At 40.0% G+C, this 22,564-nt stretch overlaps 1 protein-coding gene across 1 annotated transcript in view; it reads left to right on the forward strand.

Annotated features, from left to right (window-relative positions):
* LOC126259909 (serine/threonine-protein phosphatase 5) overlaps positions 1-22,564 on the forward strand; it is a 104,510-nt gene that overhangs the window by 52,799 nt on the left and 29,147 nt on the right. The window contains exons 7-10 of the mRNA XM_049956999.1: positions 1,305-1,447; positions 3,510-3,597; positions 19,205-19,424; positions 19,624-19,705. Of these exons, the coding sequence (XP_049812956.1) occupies positions 1,305-1,447; positions 3,510-3,597; positions 19,205-19,424; positions 19,624-19,705 (533 nt within the window). The remainder of the gene's footprint in view (positions 1-1,304; positions 1,448-3,509; positions 3,598-19,204; positions 19,425-19,623; positions 19,706-22,564) is intronic.

Genomic DNA, 22,564 nt, shown 5'->3' on the forward strand with positions numbered 1-22,564 from the left:
ACGCTGTCTGTAATCTGTGTCCAGATTCGAGCTGTTGTCTTCTGTCACCATTAGAGCTGGTCGAACAATTTTATCATCTTGTGGTGTAGTCTTTCTGGAAGACCTTGTGCCTACTCTTCTTGCTACACTGTTGTCCTGAAGCTGTCTCATCACCCCTCGTTGTGCAGTCATTGCATTACAGCCGGCGATGTGTATGTGGCCTGTCAGTATGTATTGCCCATATCCCTCATGGCAGTGACTCGACCTTTCTCAGTCAGAAAGAAGGCAAAAAGCTGCATTCACATGTCCTGTGGTTATACAATGTTGTAATCTCCATGTTAACTCAGTAGCTACTCTATTCCTCATGTGCAGGAATGGCTTTTTTTCTGTATTGAAAATAAGTTCACACAAGAATTAAATTTTAATCACTGTATGCCTCAGATATGGAAGTAAAGTATCCATTTGGTAACATTTTAACTAGTTGTTCATCATGCAATGGTTTCCATTTACATCAATATTTACTGTGTTTTTATTTATTTTATATTTAATTTATTTATTTTTCATTAGTATTGGTATCATTGTTTGATGCATTAAACAGCTGCAACAAGAATTTTGTATGGCATCGTGGCATAGAAAACTTAAGATGAATAATAACTTCTTTGTTGTGTCATCCTTAATTTTTTTTAAAAAATTGCTGTCTCCCGCACATTTAAACAAAATCTGGCACCCGCCAACTTAGTACTGCCAAATCCCGTTGTTCCAGCTTTATATTGAGTTTACCAATCTGTCATAGAAAATAATAATTGTGGAATAAGCTGTTTTTCCTCTGGGTGTACCAGCCTTATGAGAAAAGCAAACTGTTTTGTTTGTGGTGCTGGGGACTGTCCAACAAGGATGTACAATTCAGCAATGAACAATTGTTTGTAATGGCCAGTTCTGAGGATGCCAGTCTCTGATTTTTTTGTAGGGATTATCAACAACATTACTTTGTGCAATGGAGGGTATAACATTATTTTTTGAAAAAATATTAGGCAGTAATGTTTAACGTATACTACTGTAATCAAATACTCAAACATTCCTTAAGTTTACTTTAAGCACTTACTGTTAGTAGAATGTTTGGATTGCAGGTTGACTATATATATCTCTTTTGCACAGCAAAAAACTGGAAGATTATTTTATTTTCAAATGCACACAGTGGTATGTGACATTTTACCAGCATATCATGCACTTATTAATCTGTTTGTATGAAATTTTGGTACTTACTACAAAGGTAGCAGACCACTCAAGCTTTAGATATTAAAACTTATGAAATTGTTGTTGTTTAGGTAACCACGAAAGTAGAGTGATGAATGAGATGTATGGCTTTGAAGGAGAGGTGAAGGCAAAGTACACTGCGCAGATGGCTGAACTTTTTACAGAGGTTTACAATTGGTTGCCGCTGTGCCATTGTTTAAATAATAGAGTACTAGTAAGTATAAAAGCATTAGTTTTCATTATTAAAATGCTATATATGAAAGTAAATGTTCAATAATGTAATTCCTTTCATGATGATGATAGAATAAGCAGTAATAAGTCATAATTGCGATATTGATCAGGGCCCTTGTCCTTATTTTATCATTTCTGCTGCTCACTAGTCTTCACTTTGTGTTTACAGTACAAAGAAACTTTATGGACATGCAGGTTTTCATAGCTTTTCAATGCAGTTAATCAGATAGGTCCCCCCCCCCCCCCCCTCCCTCCGGCAGCAGTCACTTGAGCTCACAGGACAAAATATCAGTTGATCACTTAGGAAAGCACATTGGTCACTTTAGGAGTGCTGTTGATGGTGTAGAATTGATACCTGATGGTCATCAGAGTGTACCACTAGTGGCTATTTAACGTTGTATGAGAAGAGTGGTTGTAAAAAGATCCTAACCTACAAGGATCATAAATGAGGACTATGCCTTGCCAATGACTATCAATTTCAAACCAAATAGGAATTGCTGCTGCCCATGAATGCAGGTCCACCTCAATCAGTTACTGAGTGAACACTGTGGAAGAAACTGCATGCAGTTTCTGTTTGGAGCCTGGAACCTGGTATCTCACACATGGCTATTGCCCATAGGCATCACATAAAATTGTACAGCTTCAATGGCCCAAACAACAAGAAACTGGACAGTAGCTGATTGTAGGCTTGTAGTGTGTGTCACAGACTCATGATTTTGCCTCTTTCCAAATTATGCAAGGTAGTGAATGCAGCAACAGCCCACTGACACATTTAACCTGCAGTTCGTGTTGGAGGTGGTTCAGTGTTGTTTTGTTTTTTAGACATTGACTGGGGACCACACCTTCAGGTTGCTGTAAACAAGAACCAGAATGTTAATTTCAGCATTCTTTGTGACAGTGTTGCACTTCCTTTTAAATTTCTGTGATTATTCTGTGGACACTCATCTTCCAAGATAAGTCGTGTTCACAAGGCTGTATATGTACAGTCTTGGTGTGATGAACACTCGGGCACCCTATTGCCCATCGACTGACCCACTAAATCACCTGTTCTTAAACCAGTAGTAAATGTTGCGACTACGTGAAAGAGCGAGTGAAACGTAGCAGTCAACCAAGGATCAATTTGGCAGCTGAACAGTATCTAATCGTCAGTGAGAGGCTTCAGCTGGATGCTGCATACCTCGGGAAACTTGTGAACTGTAATCTTCTCTGAATTGAAGCCATTATCATAAGTTGCTGAATGTATTCAGAACTACAAAATTATTACACAGGAAGAAAAACTGAAGAGGAATTCCACCATGTGCAGGACACCATTTGATTAATTTTGTTGTATCCAAAAATGCTCCTGCACTTTATTTGCTGTCTTCAATAGGTTTTCATTTTTTTCTGTAAAGTATCTTAAAATTATATTTTAATATCTTTTGGAGGTGATGTAAGTCATGTCAGTTTCTGGCTTAGTTACCTACATAAACAAAGGAGAGATAATCAGGCATCAGATTTTCTATGGTAGTTTACACAGGCAAGAATTCGTGTCACAGATCTCAAGCTTTATATCTTTTACATTTATTCTATGCTGATATATTTAGGTCTAGGATACTAATTCAAAAGTAGGTGCACATTTGTACACCACACACACACACACAGAGAGAGAGAGAGAGAGAGAGAGAGAGAGAGAGAGACACACACAGAGAGACAGACACACACACACAGAGAGAGAGAGAGAGAGAGAGAGAGAGAGAGAGAGAGACACACACACACACACACACACACACACACACACAGAGAGAGACAGACACACACACACAGAGAGAGACAGACACACACACACAGAGAGAGAGAGAGACAGACACACACACACACACAGAGAGAGAGAGAGAGAGAGAGAGAGAGAGAGACACACACACACACACACACACACACACACACACACACACACACACACAGAGAGAGAGAGAGAGAGAGAGAGAGAGAGAGAGAGAGAGAAAGTGGGAGGATTTGCGTAGTGAATGGATATATAATGTATATAATGACATTTGTTATGTTTTCAGGTTATGCATGGTGGTCTGTTTTCAGACGATAGTGTCACATTGGAAGATTTGAGAAAGATTGATAGGAACAGGCAACCGCCAGAAGAAGGTAAAAATTTTCACATCTTGCTTTTCTTTAAACAATGGAAAATCCAGGACAGAATGTGGTGTTCACTTGCTTTACTTCTTTGTTGGTAGTCCTGCATTGTTATACTGGCTGAAAAATGGGGATTGGAAGTTCAACACTGACTTCTGTAAATGATGTAGCTGACAGTTGCACAGTTGCTTTTCACAGTTCTTTACTTTGGCTGTTCACAACCCCCCAATATTACACATTTATATGGCCAGTTCACTATTGGTAAATAAGCCTCATTAATAGCTTGCAGGCAAACATCAGCATACTGCTATAATAGTTTGCTGTTGAACATCTATGAGCAGTAAATATCTAACCACACAGCTCAGCTTTTGCAGAATAATGAGGTACATGTGACAAGATTTCTCAAATAAATTGAACAGACACTGTCATTGTTTTAACACATGGCCTATTGGTGTTACATTAATTCTACTGTTTAGTTAATGCATTATTGTTACTGTAATTGATACAGACTTTCCATCTGAAAATCGGCTGTGGACTGACTGTTTCAGGACCAAAAATCGGGCCTTTCTACATCCTCGCAATAACAGGCACCAATTAAAACATAACTCATTCAATTAACTGAATACATCGAAAAATTCCTTCTTTTTAACAGTTCCTTCTATCACAAAAGTTAGGCTGAACTATTTGTTAAATAATGAAATTAACAAATATAGTTACGCAAAATATGCTTTTGACAAACATGGTAATTATTTTGGAATTAAGGGCTGGCTTTGCTAATACGTTTTCGAATGGAGCCAAATAAATACTTAAAGAATCCTAGTAGTTCATTCTCCAAATGCTTATAATTAGTACAGAATTTATATTTGCTTAAAAGTCAACAACAGAATTTAAGTCCCCAAACAATTACTGATTTCACCCAGTAACAAAAGATTTTTAACCAGGAATAGTACAAATAAATTAGGAAATTAATTACATACACAAAACTAAACACAAAATTAGATCTGGTGGTATATTTCTTAAGACTGAGGGCCAACCTTTCTCTTTAATGGAAATGCAGATAATATTCATGTATGTTAATGGTAATTAGGCAAAAATGGAAAAAAGTTAATTTAAGGAGGCAGATGGCGAAACGAGAGGAAGTAAAGAAATCCCAGCTTGCTTCGGCACAAGAATGTAACAGTATTATGAAAAGGATAGTCGCTACTCATTGTATAACAGAGATGCTGAGTCGCAGATAGGCACAACAGAAAGATTGTTACAAAATGAGCTTTGACAAAACACACACAATTTGGCTTCACCTGCCAGAGACTGGTCATGTGTTGTATGAGTTTCGTTTGCATGTGCATGTGTTTGGCCTTTTTTTCGACAAAGGCCTTGTTGGCCGAAAGCTCATTTTGTGACTTGCTTTTCTTTACTCTTTCATAAAAAATTGCTTGTACAGTCAGTTGTGTTGTACTTTTTTCCAAACCCTATACTTCATTTTTTTATTTGTACATAAATTTCAGTATTATTAAAAGCCACACAAAATAACTTGTTCGTGCTTATTAAAGGTAACTTTCTCTAGGCCAGTAGTGTCTTATGCCTCATAGGAATTTGGCTAAATCCTGCATATGTAATGATAAAATTCAGCTCTTAGTTTCTTTATCAGTACAGGACATTAATTTTCTATTATGAAGTAGAATGGTTTTATTACTTAAAATGATAAATGTTTTTGTCAGTAATGATTTGTAGAATCCCATGTCACTTCTTTTTGTAAAATACCTCGTCTGAATTGCTTGCTTAAACTACCTACACACTGTTTTTAGTTTAATGGGATTTAATTGTTCATTCATAATACTTAGCTAATCCTTGTTTTGAGGTGTAAGATTAATGGTGAAAACTAGGCACACAGCCATCTGTACACATTTTAACAATAGGTATGAGACATCACTTGTTGAAAATATTTCTTACATGTGGAGGTTCTGACGGGTGAGTCACTGATTTTGATAAAGTTTTGCAAGGATGTTCTATGTTGAAAATAAAGAGCTACATGTTTCAGCCTTTTGATACACGCCCTAAGTTTCGAAAAAATCAGGATCAAAGTTGATGACAGAAAATCATATTTTCAATGCTATACATCAAAGGATCATATTAAAACAAATATTTCTATCCATATAATATTGTCACAGAAGAAGCCGAGTAGCACAGTGATATAGTGGTTGTGATACTAAACTGTTGCATGAGTGGTCGTGAGTTCAAAACTCACCTGGACCATACAGTTTTAATTTCTATATTCAGTTCGAGTACATTCTAGAAGTATCCACAAATGTCAAGAATCATTGTACTGGAATGTTCTGTAGCTGTATGTATACTGTATGTGTTCTGGCTGGAGGCAGATCGCTCCGCACTCTTGTATGTGCAAGTACTGAATAAACCTTCGTTAAGTGAAGTTAGTGTTTGTTATTCATCTAATTACACCTTCTATGTGACATTATCCTGGTGGAGACGCTGGGTATTGGAACTTGTGATAGCGCACATTATCGACGACACAGTGGCTCCCATCAGGCCACTACAGAGCTGCCGTTTAAGTGATGAGAAATCTGAGTTCGAGCCATATTCAACAGATTGCAATCTATCAGACAGAAGAAGTAGAGGACGTTACGATGACAGCAACTGTGTGCCAACACATGAGACATCCTTCCGAGTTCTCGGGTGACGATGGCCAAGATCCAAACAAGTGGCAGAAGGTGTATGAGAGCATATAGCCAAATTTAACAAATAGGATGACACAGTGTGTTTGGCCAACATATTTTTCTACTTGGAGGGCACTGCCAGGCAATGGTATGAGAACAACGAGGAGAAGTTCACAAGTTGGGAAGTATTCCAGGGGGAACTCTGCAAGTATTTTGGTGACACACGATGACAGAAGTGTAAAGCTGAAGATAAAGTGCAGGGCACAGCGTCCAGGAGAAACTACAGCATCCTTCATTCAAGATGTCTTGGAGCTGTATAAAATAGTGGATCCTAGAATGGAGGAGGAAGATAAGATTGCACATCTCATGAAGGGTGTTGCTGAGGACATGTATCAATGCCTACTCCTGAAGGTGGTTTCGACAGCAGACGACTTCGTAAAATGGTGCCATTATATCGAGAAAATGCATCAAAAAGAATTACATGCAAGATGTTTGAACGGCTTCCAAATGTCATATCAGTCTCTGTGATGGAGAAGGCAACTGATTTCACAAGTGTTCTTTGTCAGATAGTGAGGGTGGATTGCATGGTGAGCAAAAACAGACGCTTCAAGAGGTCATAAGGGAGGAAGTGGAACAGACATTTAACCCAATCTCTCATCCTTCATTTCCCTTTAAAATGGTGAAAAAGTCGAGCCCCAAGCAGAGTTACGTTCCTACAATGCCGCATGAGGAACCTGTTTGGGCGCCAAGGAAGACTGACATCTGGAGGACCCAGGATAACCAACCTTTGTTTCCACTGCAGATGAGCGGGACGAGTGATGTACTATTGTCGAGAAAGGCCGAAGATATTTGATGACGCCTGCACCAGAACACAGCAGACCGATCTTAACTGATGCCAACTCTGGGACAACGAAGATGAACAAAATGATGTGGGTACAGAATGACGTAGGTCACAGTCGCCACAAGCTAGCCGCTGGAGAGGATGCTCCCCAACACGCCGATCAAGGTCTCAATCGATGTTTAGAAGCTCCAGTCTATCACCTAGCCACTGCAACCTGGAAAACTAAAGGGTGCGACCTTCCTTGGAAGTGAGGCTACCGAAGAGAAAAATCTTCTGCCGTCGCTCACTACAAAAATTATAGGAAACTGTGTCGATATCCTCATGGATGGCCGACCAGCCTTAGCTCTTGTGGACTCTGGAGTATCATATTCAGTCATTTCGGAGAAGTACCATTGCCAGTTGATACTAAACTGTTGCATGAAGGGTCGTGAGTTCAAAACTCATCTGGACTGTACAGTTTTAATTTCTATATTCAGTTCGAGGACATTCTACAAGTATCCACAGATGTCAAGAAGTAATATATATATATATATATATATATATATATATATATATATATATATATAAACAAAGATGATGTGACTTACCAAATGAAAGTGCTGGCAGGTCGACAGACACACAAACATACACACAAAATTCAAGCTTTCGCAACAAACTGTTGCCTCATCAGGAAAGAGGGAAGGAGAGGGAAAGACGAAAGGATGTGGGTTTTAAGGGAGAGGGTAAGGAGTCATTCCAATCCCGGGAGCAGAAAGACTTACCTTAGGGGGAAAAAAGGATGGGTATACACTCGCGCACACACACACACACACATATCCATCCACACATATACAGACACAAGCAGACATGAATTCTTGGTCGACAGATACATTTTCCTTTTTGTCTTACAGGAAATCTTTATTCCTTGTGTAATCCATGGTTTTATTATAGACTTCTGTTTAATTTGAGTAACTTTTAGAGGAAAACAGTTTTCAAACATGGTACTGACATTGTTCATTAATGTGTTATATTTTTCATTCATGTCATGAGCACTATAAACATCTTTCCAGTTCATATCTTTGAGCAGTTTTCTAAAACACTCAGTTTTTGGTCGATTGACTATTCTCCGGTACTCAGATTTAGCAGTCTTGATAATCTGCTTAGAATTTACATCTAAAACAAGGAGCTGCATGTCATGATCTGATAGTCCATTTATAACAGGTTTTATGATATGATTTTGTTCCTTTGATTTGTCTAAAAAAATGTTATCAATGGCTGTCCTTGAGGATTTAGTGATCCTAGTTGGAAAGTTTACAGTGTGAGTTAGATTGAAAGACAACATTACTAACTGCAGTGAATGTTTACTGGAAGATTGCATTAGAAAATGTGTATTAAAGTCACCAGCAATCAAAATTTCTTTGTTTCTTCCTGTTAAATAACCCAAAAGAGCTTCTAGATGATCTAAGAATAGATTATAATTTCCTGCAGGTGCTCGGTAAATAGTTATTATTATATAGGATCTGTTATGGAACTCTACTTCTGTTGCACATGCTTCTAGATGCTGCTCGAAACAGAATTTATTAATGTCAATGTTCTTGAATTTATGGCAGTTTTTGATAAATGTGGCAACTCCTCCTCCATCCATATCTACTCTGCAGAAGTAGGAAGCTAGCTTAAATCCTGAAATGTCTAACATATCTCTATCAGTGGTCACTTGATGTTCAGGGAGGCAGATTATGTCAATTTGGTTAGATGAATTCATTTCTTCGATACAAATGAGTAGTTCATCAACTTTATTTCTAAGTCCCGGAATGTTCTGGTGTAATAAAGATAACTGATACTGCATATTAATGGGATTGTAACTGCTTTGGCGAAGATGAACTGGCAGTTTCTGATTACTTTCTGTTAAACACTGTTTAAATGGAGGCTGTATGATACAATCTGACTCCTGTTCATCTGTTTTCTCAAACTGAGTGTGTCTGCCAATCTCTCTTCAAACTCGTTTTCTTTCCCCCTTCCCTATCCTAAAAAAGGCATCCCTCTGACACCTGTGGCTGGTTTAGCGAAAAACACGCGGGCTTTAGACTGCATTTTACTTTTTATTTGTTGTAGAAGTATGGGCCTCCATTTCTCTATGGTGTGTTTTGTAGCCCTTTCTCCATGTCCCTGTTTTCAGCTGTCTTCTCTTAAGGCGATTGGGAATGATGTGTAGTCATTTTTAACTGCTCTCTGTCTTCATGTTCTATAGATTTGGCTTGGGTCCGTATGATTCCAGTTGTTTTTGCATCCTAAAACAAAACAAACAAACAAATTCCCTTCTTGATCTTGTGGGTGGTAAAATTTCTTCTTCCTTCAAAGCTGTGCTGATCTGATTGGTAGAACATCCATTATCATTTAACATAGTTTGTAGGTGTTCCAGCTCCTTTGCAAGTCAGCCATAGCTGAGCATTGTATCTCCACAGGACATTCCATGGATTATTCTGCCACAGAAACCTTGGCCTAGGCGAGATCCTTCCGGAATTCAGTTGTTAAGGAATTGGTAGCAATTCATTTGACAGAAGATCTTATTATTTGTGATGACAACTTTTAACTGAATAAGGTGTGAGACCCAATGATCTTTAATTTGGACATCTGAATTTTGACTCAGAGTGCGCATTTGAACAGAGCGCACGCATGAAGTATCGCCATTACGCTTGCACCTGGGCAACACAGCTGGAGCAATTTTCAAAGAGGGTGCATAGTTCGACAGAGGTCATTCATGTAGCACATGCCTCTCTACACCAATTTTTTATGTAAATTTAGCAAAGTGAACTAGCAATCTCCAGTGCAAAACACTCACCTGAAGACAGCTAAATGTTGTCAGCCAAAGTATCATAGCAAGAAGTTGATGTAATCCTACTGCAAACCTGAAACTTCTTGGAATACTCTTTACACTGGGAAAATTTCAAGAATTTACAAGAAGGGAGTTAATGATTTGTGGCAATGTGTATGTCTAATTGGTATCTGATTTGGAGCTTTAATTTGGAGACTCATGTCAATTCTGTGATATGATGGGGTGATATTTTGCCCTGTGCTGTATGGTTGTGAGTTTTAGCAACATCTACGTAAGTCTGGCATGCACCACACATTCAAAGTAGCTCCTCAGATAGTAGAAAACGTGTTCCACACACGTAGGACTTTTTAGATGAAAGCAACACTGCCATAGACCTTAACAACCCATTATGTGCAGTATTTGGAAAAGTCAATACATCACCACATTACTAACAAAGAGGAATATTTGACCTTGTAAGACAGGATTAAAGTAATCTTATGTTAATTTTTGGAGCATTTCTTTATCAAAATCATGTGAGGTGGTGCAGTGCTAAGACGATGGGCTCTTATTTGGGAGGGTGGCAGTTCAAATGCTCCTCTAGTCTGGTTTTGGCTTTTCTGTGATATCACAAAATCACAAATCTTCAGTGGTGTCTTGATCATCTTTACTCCTGGAGCATCGACAATGGCTTTCGTTTTTCCACTGACAATACCGTCTGTATGAATTTATGGCGGCACAGTTGGTTTATCCCCCACCATCTTTACATCTTGGGTCTGTTGCTCTACAGAATTCCTGGGGCTCATACTCGATAAGAAACACTCTTGGTCCTCCAATTTGTCTTACCTGGCAGCCCGCTTTACGTGGTCCCTCACTGTCCTGCGTGTCCTCAATGGTACTTCCAGAGGTGCAGATTGAACCACTCTCCTCTGTTTGTACCTGTCCCTTGTTCGTTCGAAACTAGACTATGGGTGCTTTGTATACACATCTGCACGTCCATCCCCCTTACACCAGCTCAACACTATCCACCATCGTGGCATCTGTTTGGCCACTGGCACCTTCTACACTAGCCCGGTTGAGAGTCTGTATGCCGAAGCAGCTGAACTACTACTGTCCTGATCGAAGAGTCCACAGGTATACTGCTTGTTCATAGTGTCCAACTGGCACAATATTTCAGCAATCAGACATGTTGCCTCAGGTGAACTGACAAACTGAGCTCCCGAGGGCAGGTGGCCACCTTATATCCCCTCGCCCCACGGGCCGTTCCCTCCACGGGCACACATCGACAGTCGAGGAGATGCAGGGGTTAGTGTGTGTGGAGCATCAGTGTAGTTGGTACGTCTGGCCAGCATGCCAGATCGTTTTCATTGCTGAGTGTCTTCTTAATTATGCTCAGTGTTGGATCCCAAGCCTTGCTAAGATTATACTGCAGTCGTGGTTGACGAGGTCATCCTTGATGTGAATTTTAACGGCTTCTCAAACCTCACTGTCAAAGTACTTAGAAGTCTTGGCCAAAGCCATCTCATGTTTTTTGGACAAACAGTGCTTCGCGACTGCCAACTTGTTTGAATACTCCAGTCATGTGTGCCTTTGATGTTCTCAACACTGATCTTCAATGGTGCGCACTGTCTGACTAATAAGTCTTGCCGCACTAACAGGGAATCTGGTATATGCTGGCCTTCCGCAAGCCGAGATAATCTTACTGAAGAATCATACCACTGTCCTACTGCCATGTCTTTCTCCTCAGCAGGTATGCATGCCATTTGTCTGCCATGCATGGACACCCATACTGTGCCTCCTTCTTCGATGACTCCTATGATAACGAGTATGGGGTGCATTCCTCTTCTCTGTTATCTCCTGGAGTCCACTTTCGGAACTTGCTGTGGTGACTTGAATTAACTTCACACCACCTGCAATGTTTCCGGTGGGCATGAACCTTTCACCACCTTGGCTTCATGCGGCGGCCTGTGTTCACCTTTGCTTTCAGTCGCTTCCTAAGAACACTCCTCCAGCCTCACTCTATTGCCTTCAGTTTCATGACCTTCGCATGGAACTTTGTGATAGTACCTTTGTGTACACAATGGAAAATCCAGCATAGAATGTGACAATATTATGAAAAGGTAATTACTACCCACCATGTAGCGGAGATGCTGAGTCGCATATAAGCACAAAAAAGACTGGTGAAGAATGTGATTCAGTTGCTTTTGTCCTGGGTGGTACTAAGTCACGAAGGGAATGTTCCTCTGTGGCCAGACAATGGGATTTGGAGGTGGTGGGTGACTGGAGAGATAAGGCATTGGAGATCAGTTTTTGTACAAGGTTGGAAGGGAAATTATGGTCTGTGAAGAGGGACTGCTCGTCACTGTAGTTGCAATGGCCATAGGTGGCTAGGCTGTGTGGAAGGGACTTCTTGGAGTGGAATGGGTGGCAGCCGTCGAAGCAGAGGTATTTCTGGTGATGCCCAGAAATGAGGAATGTCCTACCCACTACCTTTCCCACCCCTCCTACCAGACCTACACAGTATCCTCGTCCATCCCTACACAACGTCTTAGCTCTTGGCACATATCCCTGTAATACACCTACATCCAAGACCTGTCCCATACATGCTCCCACCACCACCTACTTCAGTGCGGTCACAAGCATCACCTGTCCCATCAAAGGCAGGGCTACTTGTGAAATCAGTCATGTGTTGTACAAGCTAAGCTGCAACCACTGTGCTGCATTCTGTGTGGTCATGACAGCCAATGAGCTCTCTGTCCCCACGAATGGCTACCAACAAACTGTGGCCAAGAACAGGTGGAACACCCGGTTGCTGAGCATACTGTCCAACACGGCGCTCTTCATTTCAGTTACTGCTTTCACAGCTTGTGCCATTTGGATCCTTCTCACCAACACAAGCTTATCAGAATTACGGCGGTGGGAACTCTCCTAAGTTCTCTTAAGTCTCCTGGCCTCATCCTTCATTAATCATTGTCCTTAACCATCTAGCCCCTTCCCTGTTCCCCAGTCCAGCACTACACAGCTGTCTATTATTCCACCAATGCACCCACAGCCTTTTTACTTCTTTTCCACTAATTACTAATCTCCCCCCCCCCCCACTCTCTATTTAACCTCCGATCTGTACCTAGCTGCCCTACCCTCTCTCCGCCTTGTCCCTGTATGCTCCCACAAGCAGCATTCCCTACCTCTACCCTGTTATCCCTACCCTGCCCCACCTCTCCTTACCTCTGCCACCTAGTTCCTTCTCCCATCATGTGCTCCTGCTCCCACTCTGGCCTCAGCAGCCAGAGACTGTGGTCATGTATGTAAGTTGCATTTGTGTGTGTGTGTGTGTGTGTGTGTGTGTGTGTGTGTGTGTCTACTACCAGGGAAGGCCTTGCCCAAATGCTTATTTTCTGGCAATCTTTTCATTGTGCTGTCTGCGTTACAGCAAATTCTTAGGTATTTCCTTTGAAAATGACGTGGCTTAATTCCCTTTCCATTCCTTCTCCAGTACATTGCGCTCTCTCTCTCTAATGGCCAATTTGTCAACAATATGTTAAGTACTAATTTTCCTTCTTTTCATTTTAGCCTGATTGAGAGGTATTGGTAGAAATGAAGCTGTGAGGACAGCATGTGAGCATGATTCGAGAGCTTAGCCAGTGAGGGGATTACCTATGGAAGGGAAATTTCTGGGTTCAGTTTGCAGGCCAGCACATGTTTATAATCTGCCAGAAAGTTTCATTCTGGAATACTTTGATGATGTGTTGTCATTATCGTCATCTTAAGTTTAGTGATTGTTTTTTTGTGCAGCTCTCTACACGAGTCTATCCTGTGAAAAATCCCTTCACCTTTGCGTAACCAAGATGACACACACCACCTTGAACCTCCTTCCTGTAGTTTTACTGTAGTCGCCTTAGTTTTTACCCCAGTATAATTCCTAATCAGAATACTACATTCTTTATTGCTTGATGGTTCAGGTGACCCCTACTTTTTTGAAGTTATACTGCAAATATTGTTTCTTCCTAGTTCACTGCTTCTTTTTTGGTCATACAATCTGGCCCTATCAACTTCAGCATTTGTTTGTAGCACAGAATTTCAAAATCTTAGTATCTCCTTCTGTGTTTCTTTCACTTCCATATAACACTATAGTCCAAACAAATGCCTTCAGAAAATAAACCCTAATTCTTAATGTTAGATTTATGTATATTCCTCTTTTTCTGCTGTTGCAAATCTGTATTTTGCATCCGTTTTTCTTCTGCTGCTGTCATTTTGCTGCATGTGTAGCAAAACTCATCTAATACTTGTAGTGTCTCATTTCCTAATCAGATTCCCTCAGCATCGCATGATTTAATTCGACTACATTCCATTACTGTTGTTTTACTTTTATTGGTGCTCATCTAATTATTTATTTTCAAGACTATATCCATTCAACTGTCTTTTCTTTTCATGTCCTTTGCTTTTTCAGGCAGAACTGTAATATCATCAGCAAACTTCAATTATTTTCATCTCCCTGAATGTTAATACCATTTCCAAATTTCTCCTTCGTTAACTTGACTGCATGCTCAATGTACAGATGGAATAACGTGGAAGATAGGCTAAAACCTTATGTCACTCATTCTCAATTACTGTCTGCCATTGATGTCCCTCAACTCTCATAACTTCAGTCAGGTCTCTGTATAAGTTGTAGAATGTACTTGTGGGAAAAACACATTATGTGCTTTCATTAAAGCACTTTCTGTAGACTTCTTTTGCCCTGTTATGTTTTCTGCAACCTATACTTCTTAATGTTGGCCATCAGCACACCAAACAAAAACCTCCTGTTAGAACTGCCTTTCTTCCTTATACTTTTCTCAAATATATTTTTATGCATTATGTGTGAAATTTTCATGTTGCCAGCAGTATCAGGAAAACATAAAAATTTCTGAAATACCGTTTGTGTTGATTCTCTGTTACCGTATTTACTCGAATCTAAGCCGCACTTTTTTTCCGGTTTTTGTAATCCAAAAAACCGCCTGCGGCTTAGAATCGAGTGCAAAGCAAGCGGAAGTTCTGAAAAATGTTGATAGGTGCCGCCACAACTAACTTCTGCCGTCGAATATATGTAGCGCTACACAAGCATGCTTTGTGGGCACCAAAGATAAATACTGGCGCCAAAACCTCTGCATCAGTAAATCAATTAAAAAAAAAAGGTAGAAGACGAGCTTTTTTTTTTCTCCACCCCGAGTTTCGACCACTGCATTTTCATACATTATCCAACGAAGTAAATACAAATTCCGTATTGTTCATCTTCGAATGTAGCAGAATTTCAATGTACTACGAAAATCCGACTGGCAAGACTGTTAGGGATGTTTGTCAATATGGCCAACTCTACATTCCGAGTTTTTTGCTACCTGTGAGAAGAGATGGTTGCTAATAGGAACCTGATGAAATGTAAATCACATGCAGTATTCTCTTCACCATAAGAATAATACGAATATAAACATTTTGCCGTGTATTCTTTCGTGTTTGTTGCTATCTCATTTAAATCCTGTCTGCGTAATAAACTACGAAACTAGAGTGAGACAACAGCAAACGCGGAAGAATATACGTATCGTGTCATGTTTATATTCGTATTATTCTTATGCCTAATAGTGATACAGTCAGAAATGAAGCACGGCAACTGACTAGATTTTAAATGTAAGATGACTAATTTCTGTGCAGAATTTGATGTACTAAAGAAGCGGCCGCAAAGATTTTCAAACGGAGGAAAAATTTCGCAAAACTCTCGTTCAGAACATGTTCTATCATACACATGTTCTATCATACACATTTGGTTCTTGTTGATCATTATCAAAGAAAGCAGCAGTGTAAGTAACAACAAATAGCAGTCTCTTGCCATTGTTTCGCTAATGAGACGATTTCTCTTTTAAAAGCGGCGGTAGCGCGCACAAAAGCAAGTCATGCCGCGAGCGGCGACAGGCCGTAAACACGCACTATCAAAATGCGACAAACAATGCATTACACAGTACAGTAATGCATTTTCAGCTTAGAGTGACGTAAACACCTATAACAAAGAAAACGGCACTTATCAGATCAAAGCAAAATAAGCAATCGATTCAAACCAGACAAAGCACGTGAAAAAGGAAGGGTACCCGTATAAATACGGACGGAGCGCCTGACTCATAGCAATGGCTACCTGGTAAAGCTTAACTGCTAAGCTTACGACTCGAACCAAACTACTGTAGCTGTATCGTCTTTCATTCGACCTAAATTGTGTCTCATATTACAATGGACCAACTTTGTTTCGATTTGGAGGTGCGGCCTAAAACTTTTCTCTCCCCTTGAATTTCGAGTCTCAAATTTCAGGTGCGGCTTAGATTCGGGAAATTTTTTTTTCCTTTATTTCGAGTCTCATTTTTCAGGTGCAGCTTAGATTCGAGTGGGGCTTAGATTCGAGTAAATATGGTAAGCGTGTGTTATTTTAGGTGTTAACTGAGAAATTTTCAAAGTGTCTGAGACAGTGAGGTTTTAGCAGAACTACTGTGTGGCTTTTACAAGAACTACTGATGGGACTGCCATTTTCAGCTGTGTAGAAAATATTATGATTACTGCTTCTGTATCCCTCATCAGTCTAAGCAGATCCTGTAACATTTCCTATTCAGAGTAAAGTTTTATGTGGTGAAATATATTCTCAAATACACAGTGACACATCTTCAAGGGAAGATCCATTTGTATTAATAAAATTTTCGTAATCTTTCACCTATGTCAAGTTAAAATTTCATGAACTTCATGACGAATTCCCCTTCACCCACCTGCCCACCACCTAGATGCCAAAATGTCACTGCACACAAATACAGATTCGGAACATTTATATTGAACCATGGAGGCATGTTCCCTTTTTAAAAGCAGTTGATTTATCCACTACTGGCTTGCTAGGCCTATCGCAGCTTCACCAGAGCCCCGTTAGCCGTCACGTTTCAGGGTTCCCATAGGGCCTTCCCAGCTACCGTAGCGGTCCTGGGGCACACGAAGTCCCCGCTGTACATCGCCCCTATAGGCAGTCCCCTACTTTGTGCCGTTGCCCATCTCCCACGACTTGGACGAGGGGTTGGACTTATGGGAGACAGTTCTACAAATGCATTAGGGGGCTTATTTGGAGCAAGGAGGTCCCACAGAAATCCAAGGGAATTATATACCGAACCTACTTTGTCCCCATATTGACATACGGAAGTGAGACATGGGTAATGCACAAAAGCGACAAAAGTAGAATACAGGCTAGTGAAATGAAGTTCCAGAGGAGCAGGTTGAGTGTAACAAGACGAGACAGATTGCGAAATGTGTATGTGAGGGAAAGACTAAAGGAGGAACCAGTACAGGACAGGATAGAAAAATCAAGACTGCAGTGGTATGGACACATGAAGAGAATGGATGAGGGAAGAATTCCCAAGAGGATGTTTGATCTGCAACTGGAGGGGAAGAGGCCCAGAGGAAGACCAAGAGATAGATGGGTGAAGGGAGTGAAGGAATGTGTGACGAGAAGAGGAGAGAATTGGACGAAGGTGGAAGAGGGGAATGGTGGAAAGACAGAACACGATGGAGAGGCTTGTGTTCCCGACAGACCCAGCCAGTGGCTGGAAACTGTCCAAGATGATGATATTGAACCATGGACCTTGCCGTTGGTGGGGAGGCTTGCATGCCTCAGTGATACAGATGGCTGTACCTTAGGTGCAACCACAACAGAGGGGTATCTGTTGAGAGGCCAGACAAATGTGTGGTTCCTGAAGAGGGGCAGCAGCCTTTTCTGTAGTTGCAGGGGCAGTAGTCTGGATGATTGACTGATCTGGCCTTGTAACACTAACCAAAATGTCCTTGATGTGCTGGTACTGCGAACGGCTCAAAGCAAGGGGAAACTACAGCCGTAATTTTTCCCGAGGGCATGCAGCTTTACTGTAAGGCTAAATGATGATGGCGTCCTCTTGGGTAAAATATTCCGGAGGTAAAATAGCCCCCATTCGGATCTCCGGGCGGGGACTACTCAAGAGGACATCATTATCAGGAGAAAGAAAACTGGCGTTCTATGGATCGGACTTTTCTAGCATTTGTAGACTTAGAGAAAGCTTTTGACAATGTTGACTGGAATACTCTCTTTAAAATTCTAAAGGTGGCAGGGGTAAAATACAGAGAGCAAAAGGCTATTTACAATTTGTACAGAAACCAGATGGTAGTTATGAGTAAAGGGGTATGAAAGGGAAGCAGTGGTTGGGAAGGTAGTGAGACAGGGTTGTAGCCTATCCCCGATGTTATTCAATCTCTATATTGAGCAAGCAGCAAAGGAAACAAAAGAAAAATTCGGCGTGGGTATTAAAATCCATGGAGAAGAAATAAAAACTTTGAGGTTCGCCGATGACACTGTAATTCTGTCAAAGACAGCAAAGGACTTGGAAGAGCAGTTGAACGGAATTTACAGTGCCTCAAAAGGATATAAGATGAACATCGTCAAAAGCAAAACGAGGATAATGGAATGTAGTTGAATTCAGTCGGGTGATGCTGAGGGAATTAGATTAGGAAATGAGACACTTAAAGTAGTAAAGGAGTTTTGCTATTTGGGGAGCAAAATAACTGATGATGGTCGAAGTAGAGAGGATATAAAATGTAGACTGGCAATGGCAAGGAAAGCATCTCTGAAGAAGAAAAGTTTCTTAACATCGAGTATAGATTTAAGTGTCAGGAAGTCGTTTCTGAAAGTATTTGCATGGAGTGTAGCCATGTATCGAAGTGAAACACGGACGATAAATAGTTTGGACAAGAAGAGAATAGAAGCTTTCGAAATGTGGTGCTACAGGAGAATGCTGAAGATTAGATGGGTAGATCACGTAACTAATGGGGAGGTATTGTATAGAATTGGGGAGAAGAGGAGTTTGTGGCACAACTTGAGGAGGAGGGGGGACCGGTTGGTAGGACATGTTCTGAGGCATCAAGGGATCACAAATTTAGCATTGGAGGGCAGCGTGGAGGGTAAAAATCATAGAGGGAGACCAAGAGATGAATACACTAAGCAGATTCAGAAGGATGTAGGTTGCAGTAGGTACTGGGAGATGAAGAAGCTTGCACAGGATAGAGTAGCATGGAGAGTTGCATCAAACCAGTCTCGGGACTGAAGACCACAACAACAACAACAACAACATATATTTGACTCCTAATACAGGTCCTGTTGGGATAAAAATTTAGCAGTACTTCAGTGTCAGGTGAAAGACTGTTATTGTAATTTTTCATTGTAGTTTACAATTCACAAGATAAATGCATAAATTTAATATAGTGTTGTTTGAACATAAATAACATGCACATTTTTCTTCACAGGTTTAATGTGTGAGTTATTGTGGTCTGATCCACAACCTCAGCCTGGCAGAGAACCAAGTAAGCGAGGTGTTGGCATACAGTTTGGTCCAGATGTTACAAAGAAATTTCTTGACCTTAATGGTCTAGATTACATTATAAGGAGCCATGAAGTGAAAAATGAAGGCTTTGAAATAGCTCACGATGGACACTGCATAACAGTATTCTCTGCTCCAAATTACTGGTTCGTGTGTCTCTCTCTCTCTCTCTCTCTCTCTCTCTCTCTCTCTCTCTCTCTGTGTGTGTGTGTGTGTGTGTGTGTGTGTGTGTGTGTGTGTGTCCTCATAAAAATGTCTTTCCACTATTGTGTGTGTGTGGTACCTACATATACGTTACGTTACCAGTTAAACATTGAGTTGTTTATCAATGATGTTGTGTTTCAGTGATTCGATGGGGAACAAAGGTGCATTTATTACACTTAATGGCAGAGATATGAAACCTAAATTCACATCATACGAAGCAGTGGTAAGCATTTATTTACATTATTTCATCTGTAATGGGGTGAGAATACTGTGGTTGTTCCAGTAAATCTCACTGATGAGAAAAACAGTGACCAGCCACACTTTTGTGAAGACTGCTGTATTTTGTCATCATCAGATGGCAGCACGGATACCTTTTACAAATTTCACATTATTTTTTCCTTGATTTCTTTGTGCATTATAGATTAGCTGTCTGCTCCCATGACCACTGATGCGTACCACTATGCTGTAATACAAAAAAAAAAAAACATTTCCTAAAGAGCAAAATAATGTGATATTTGTACAAAGAATCAACGCTGCCATCTGGCGATGGGCTCAGGCCCAAAACTAGTTATGGTGGAATAATGTATACATTTAATAGTGTGGCTGGCTGCAGTTTTCCTGCCCATGAGATTTTATTTAGTTGACATTTTTCCACACAAATGGTTTGGTAAGTATGAATGAGAATATTTTGCATTTAAATGTTGTGTTGAAATTTTATTGCAACATTGGAATCATGGAGATAGCCTGTCATGACACTTTTTTTTTTCTTCGCAGAAATTCTTGTATGTTGGTCAAAACCTAATAGTTTTGTAATTGTAAGAAGGGGATAGGTTTGCACTCAAACTGAAAGCAATACTGAAAAGTAAAAACTTCGCAAAGCATAATAATCTGCTAAATGTGTACTTGTGTAAATGCAAATCAAGCAAAAATAAATTGGGAGAACATTCAGTCACAGAGAAACAAATAAATGAGAGGAGGAATGTAGTGAATAAGGAACAGAGAAATCAGTAAAAGATGAAGACTTTTAGGGTGCCCAGAAGATCAGATAGGAATCCAAGGAAAAATCAGAGCTGTAGATAAGTAATGTAACGCAAATATAAACGTAAAATAAATTTAATGTGATTTGTAAGTTATGTTGATTACCTGTAGAATTTGAAAGCATTGTTTCTGTGGCATTGCATAAAAGTGATTATGATTGAGCATATACTCTGTGTAAGGCTACTGAGTAAAAGCCATTTGATTATAATTGTACCAAGAACTGCAAATACTGAAGTCACCTGAATCAGCTGATAAAAAAGTAACATCGATCATTCCCGAGACAGCATTCTAGTGGTCGGATTGCTGTAGGTGGGAGTTAGGTATGCATTACGTAAAATGTAGGATGTGGGGAAGTTCGTAGCTCAGTATCATGAGCCCCCAATTGATGCATTCTTAGGTGTCTTATTTCATAGATAAATGTAAAAAGAATATTAGGTAATTCAGCTAGCTGTATACCAGAATTTAAGGAAATCATACCACTACTATTAAAACTGGTTAGCTGGGTTTACTCTGAAACTATACTGAAATTGGAATGATGCAACCACGAAAAACACTTTTTAAATATTTTATTTTTGTGTCCTAAACGGTTTTGGGCTACCATGGCCATCTTTAGGATTGGTTAGTATTATCAGTTATATAGAAGTTTTGATCAACAGCATGTTGTCTGGTCCTACACTGCACAAGAATATTTGAATATTTAGTGCCATTTTATAAGCTGTTTCATCAATAAATCACAATAAAGTGCTTGCATTTATTTAGATATGTGAAATAATTGTTTTCACTTATGTAAGGTGTTCTGAAACAAATCGCCATTCCTGGAACTTACGGAAGTGAATAAAACTATTTCACATTTTTTATAAATAAATGCAAGCACTTTAGTGTGTTTGTATTGATGAAACAAAAGTATAAAGTGGCACTAAATAACAAATATTCTTGTACAGTGTAGAAGCAGATGATATGCTGTTGATCAAAAAACATTTATGCAACTGCAAATATTAGCCGTCTGAAGATTGGCATGATAGTTCGAAACTGGTTATAACTCTAAAATAAAACATTTAAAAAGTATTTATGGCCAGTTGCATAATTTATCAACTATCATAAATGGCCACGTACCTCAAGAGATCTAACATGGGTAACATAACATTGCACTAAAATGCCGATGGAACAAGAACCATATCTTCCTCAGAGTTTTTCTGCTTAAATGTGATGAAAAAATATATTTGCAACCTATTGTGCAAAAACTTCTCTTAGATGCCAGCCATTACTAGAAGCATGGCCTTTTGTTGCTGCCCCCCCCCCCCCCCTCCCCCTCATCGCATGGATTTTATACAGATATTTCCAGTTATTGACCCATGATGAGAATGAACTACTGAACTGTTGAAATTACCTCGGAAGCTCTGAACTTAGTCACACAGATAAATTTCAAATGGTCCTTTACTAAATCTTGTTCTAATATCCTTGGTGCTGACATCAATCTTGCTGAAGGCCAGCTTCATACCCAAATACTTGTCAAGTCAGTCAGTAAACAGCAGTATTGATATTTTGACAGTTGCTGTTCTTTCCATATGAAATGTGCTCTCCCTACAGCTCGACATTCATAACAAATGTCTGCACACTCTTACATAAGTACACTGCCAATCTGATTTCTGCATATACTGCTTATAATTATCCCAATGCTTAGTTACACAGATTGATTTCCTGGGCCACCAAGTTAGCTCTGGAATTACTGTTTTCTGTGAAAAAGACTACACCTCTCTCTCCCTCCCTCCCTCCCTCTCCCTCCCCCCAATCCTTATACTGTTCCCATCTGGAATGTGTTAATCAACTCTTCCTGCAAGTATGTGACTTTTTAAAATTATATCTGAAATGAAATCAAACATACCAAATATTCTTCATTCTTATCACCATGTGAAATAAATTTCATCTTGATTAGATCTTACCCAATCCCCCGGGGCCTCATGGTTATTTCGTGAGTTCATGTGTGGCGCACATGCAGCTATGGAATGAAAAATGAGCTGCATTTCCTTCTCCCTGCCTTCTCCCT

Source organism: Schistocerca nitens, chromosome 5 (assembly GCF_023898315.1).
Source record: "Schistocerca nitens isolate TAMUIC-IGC-003100 chromosome 5, iqSchNite1.1, whole genome shotgun sequence".
Lineage (NCBI taxonomy): Eukaryota > Metazoa > Arthropoda > Insecta > Orthoptera > Acrididae > Schistocerca > Schistocerca nitens.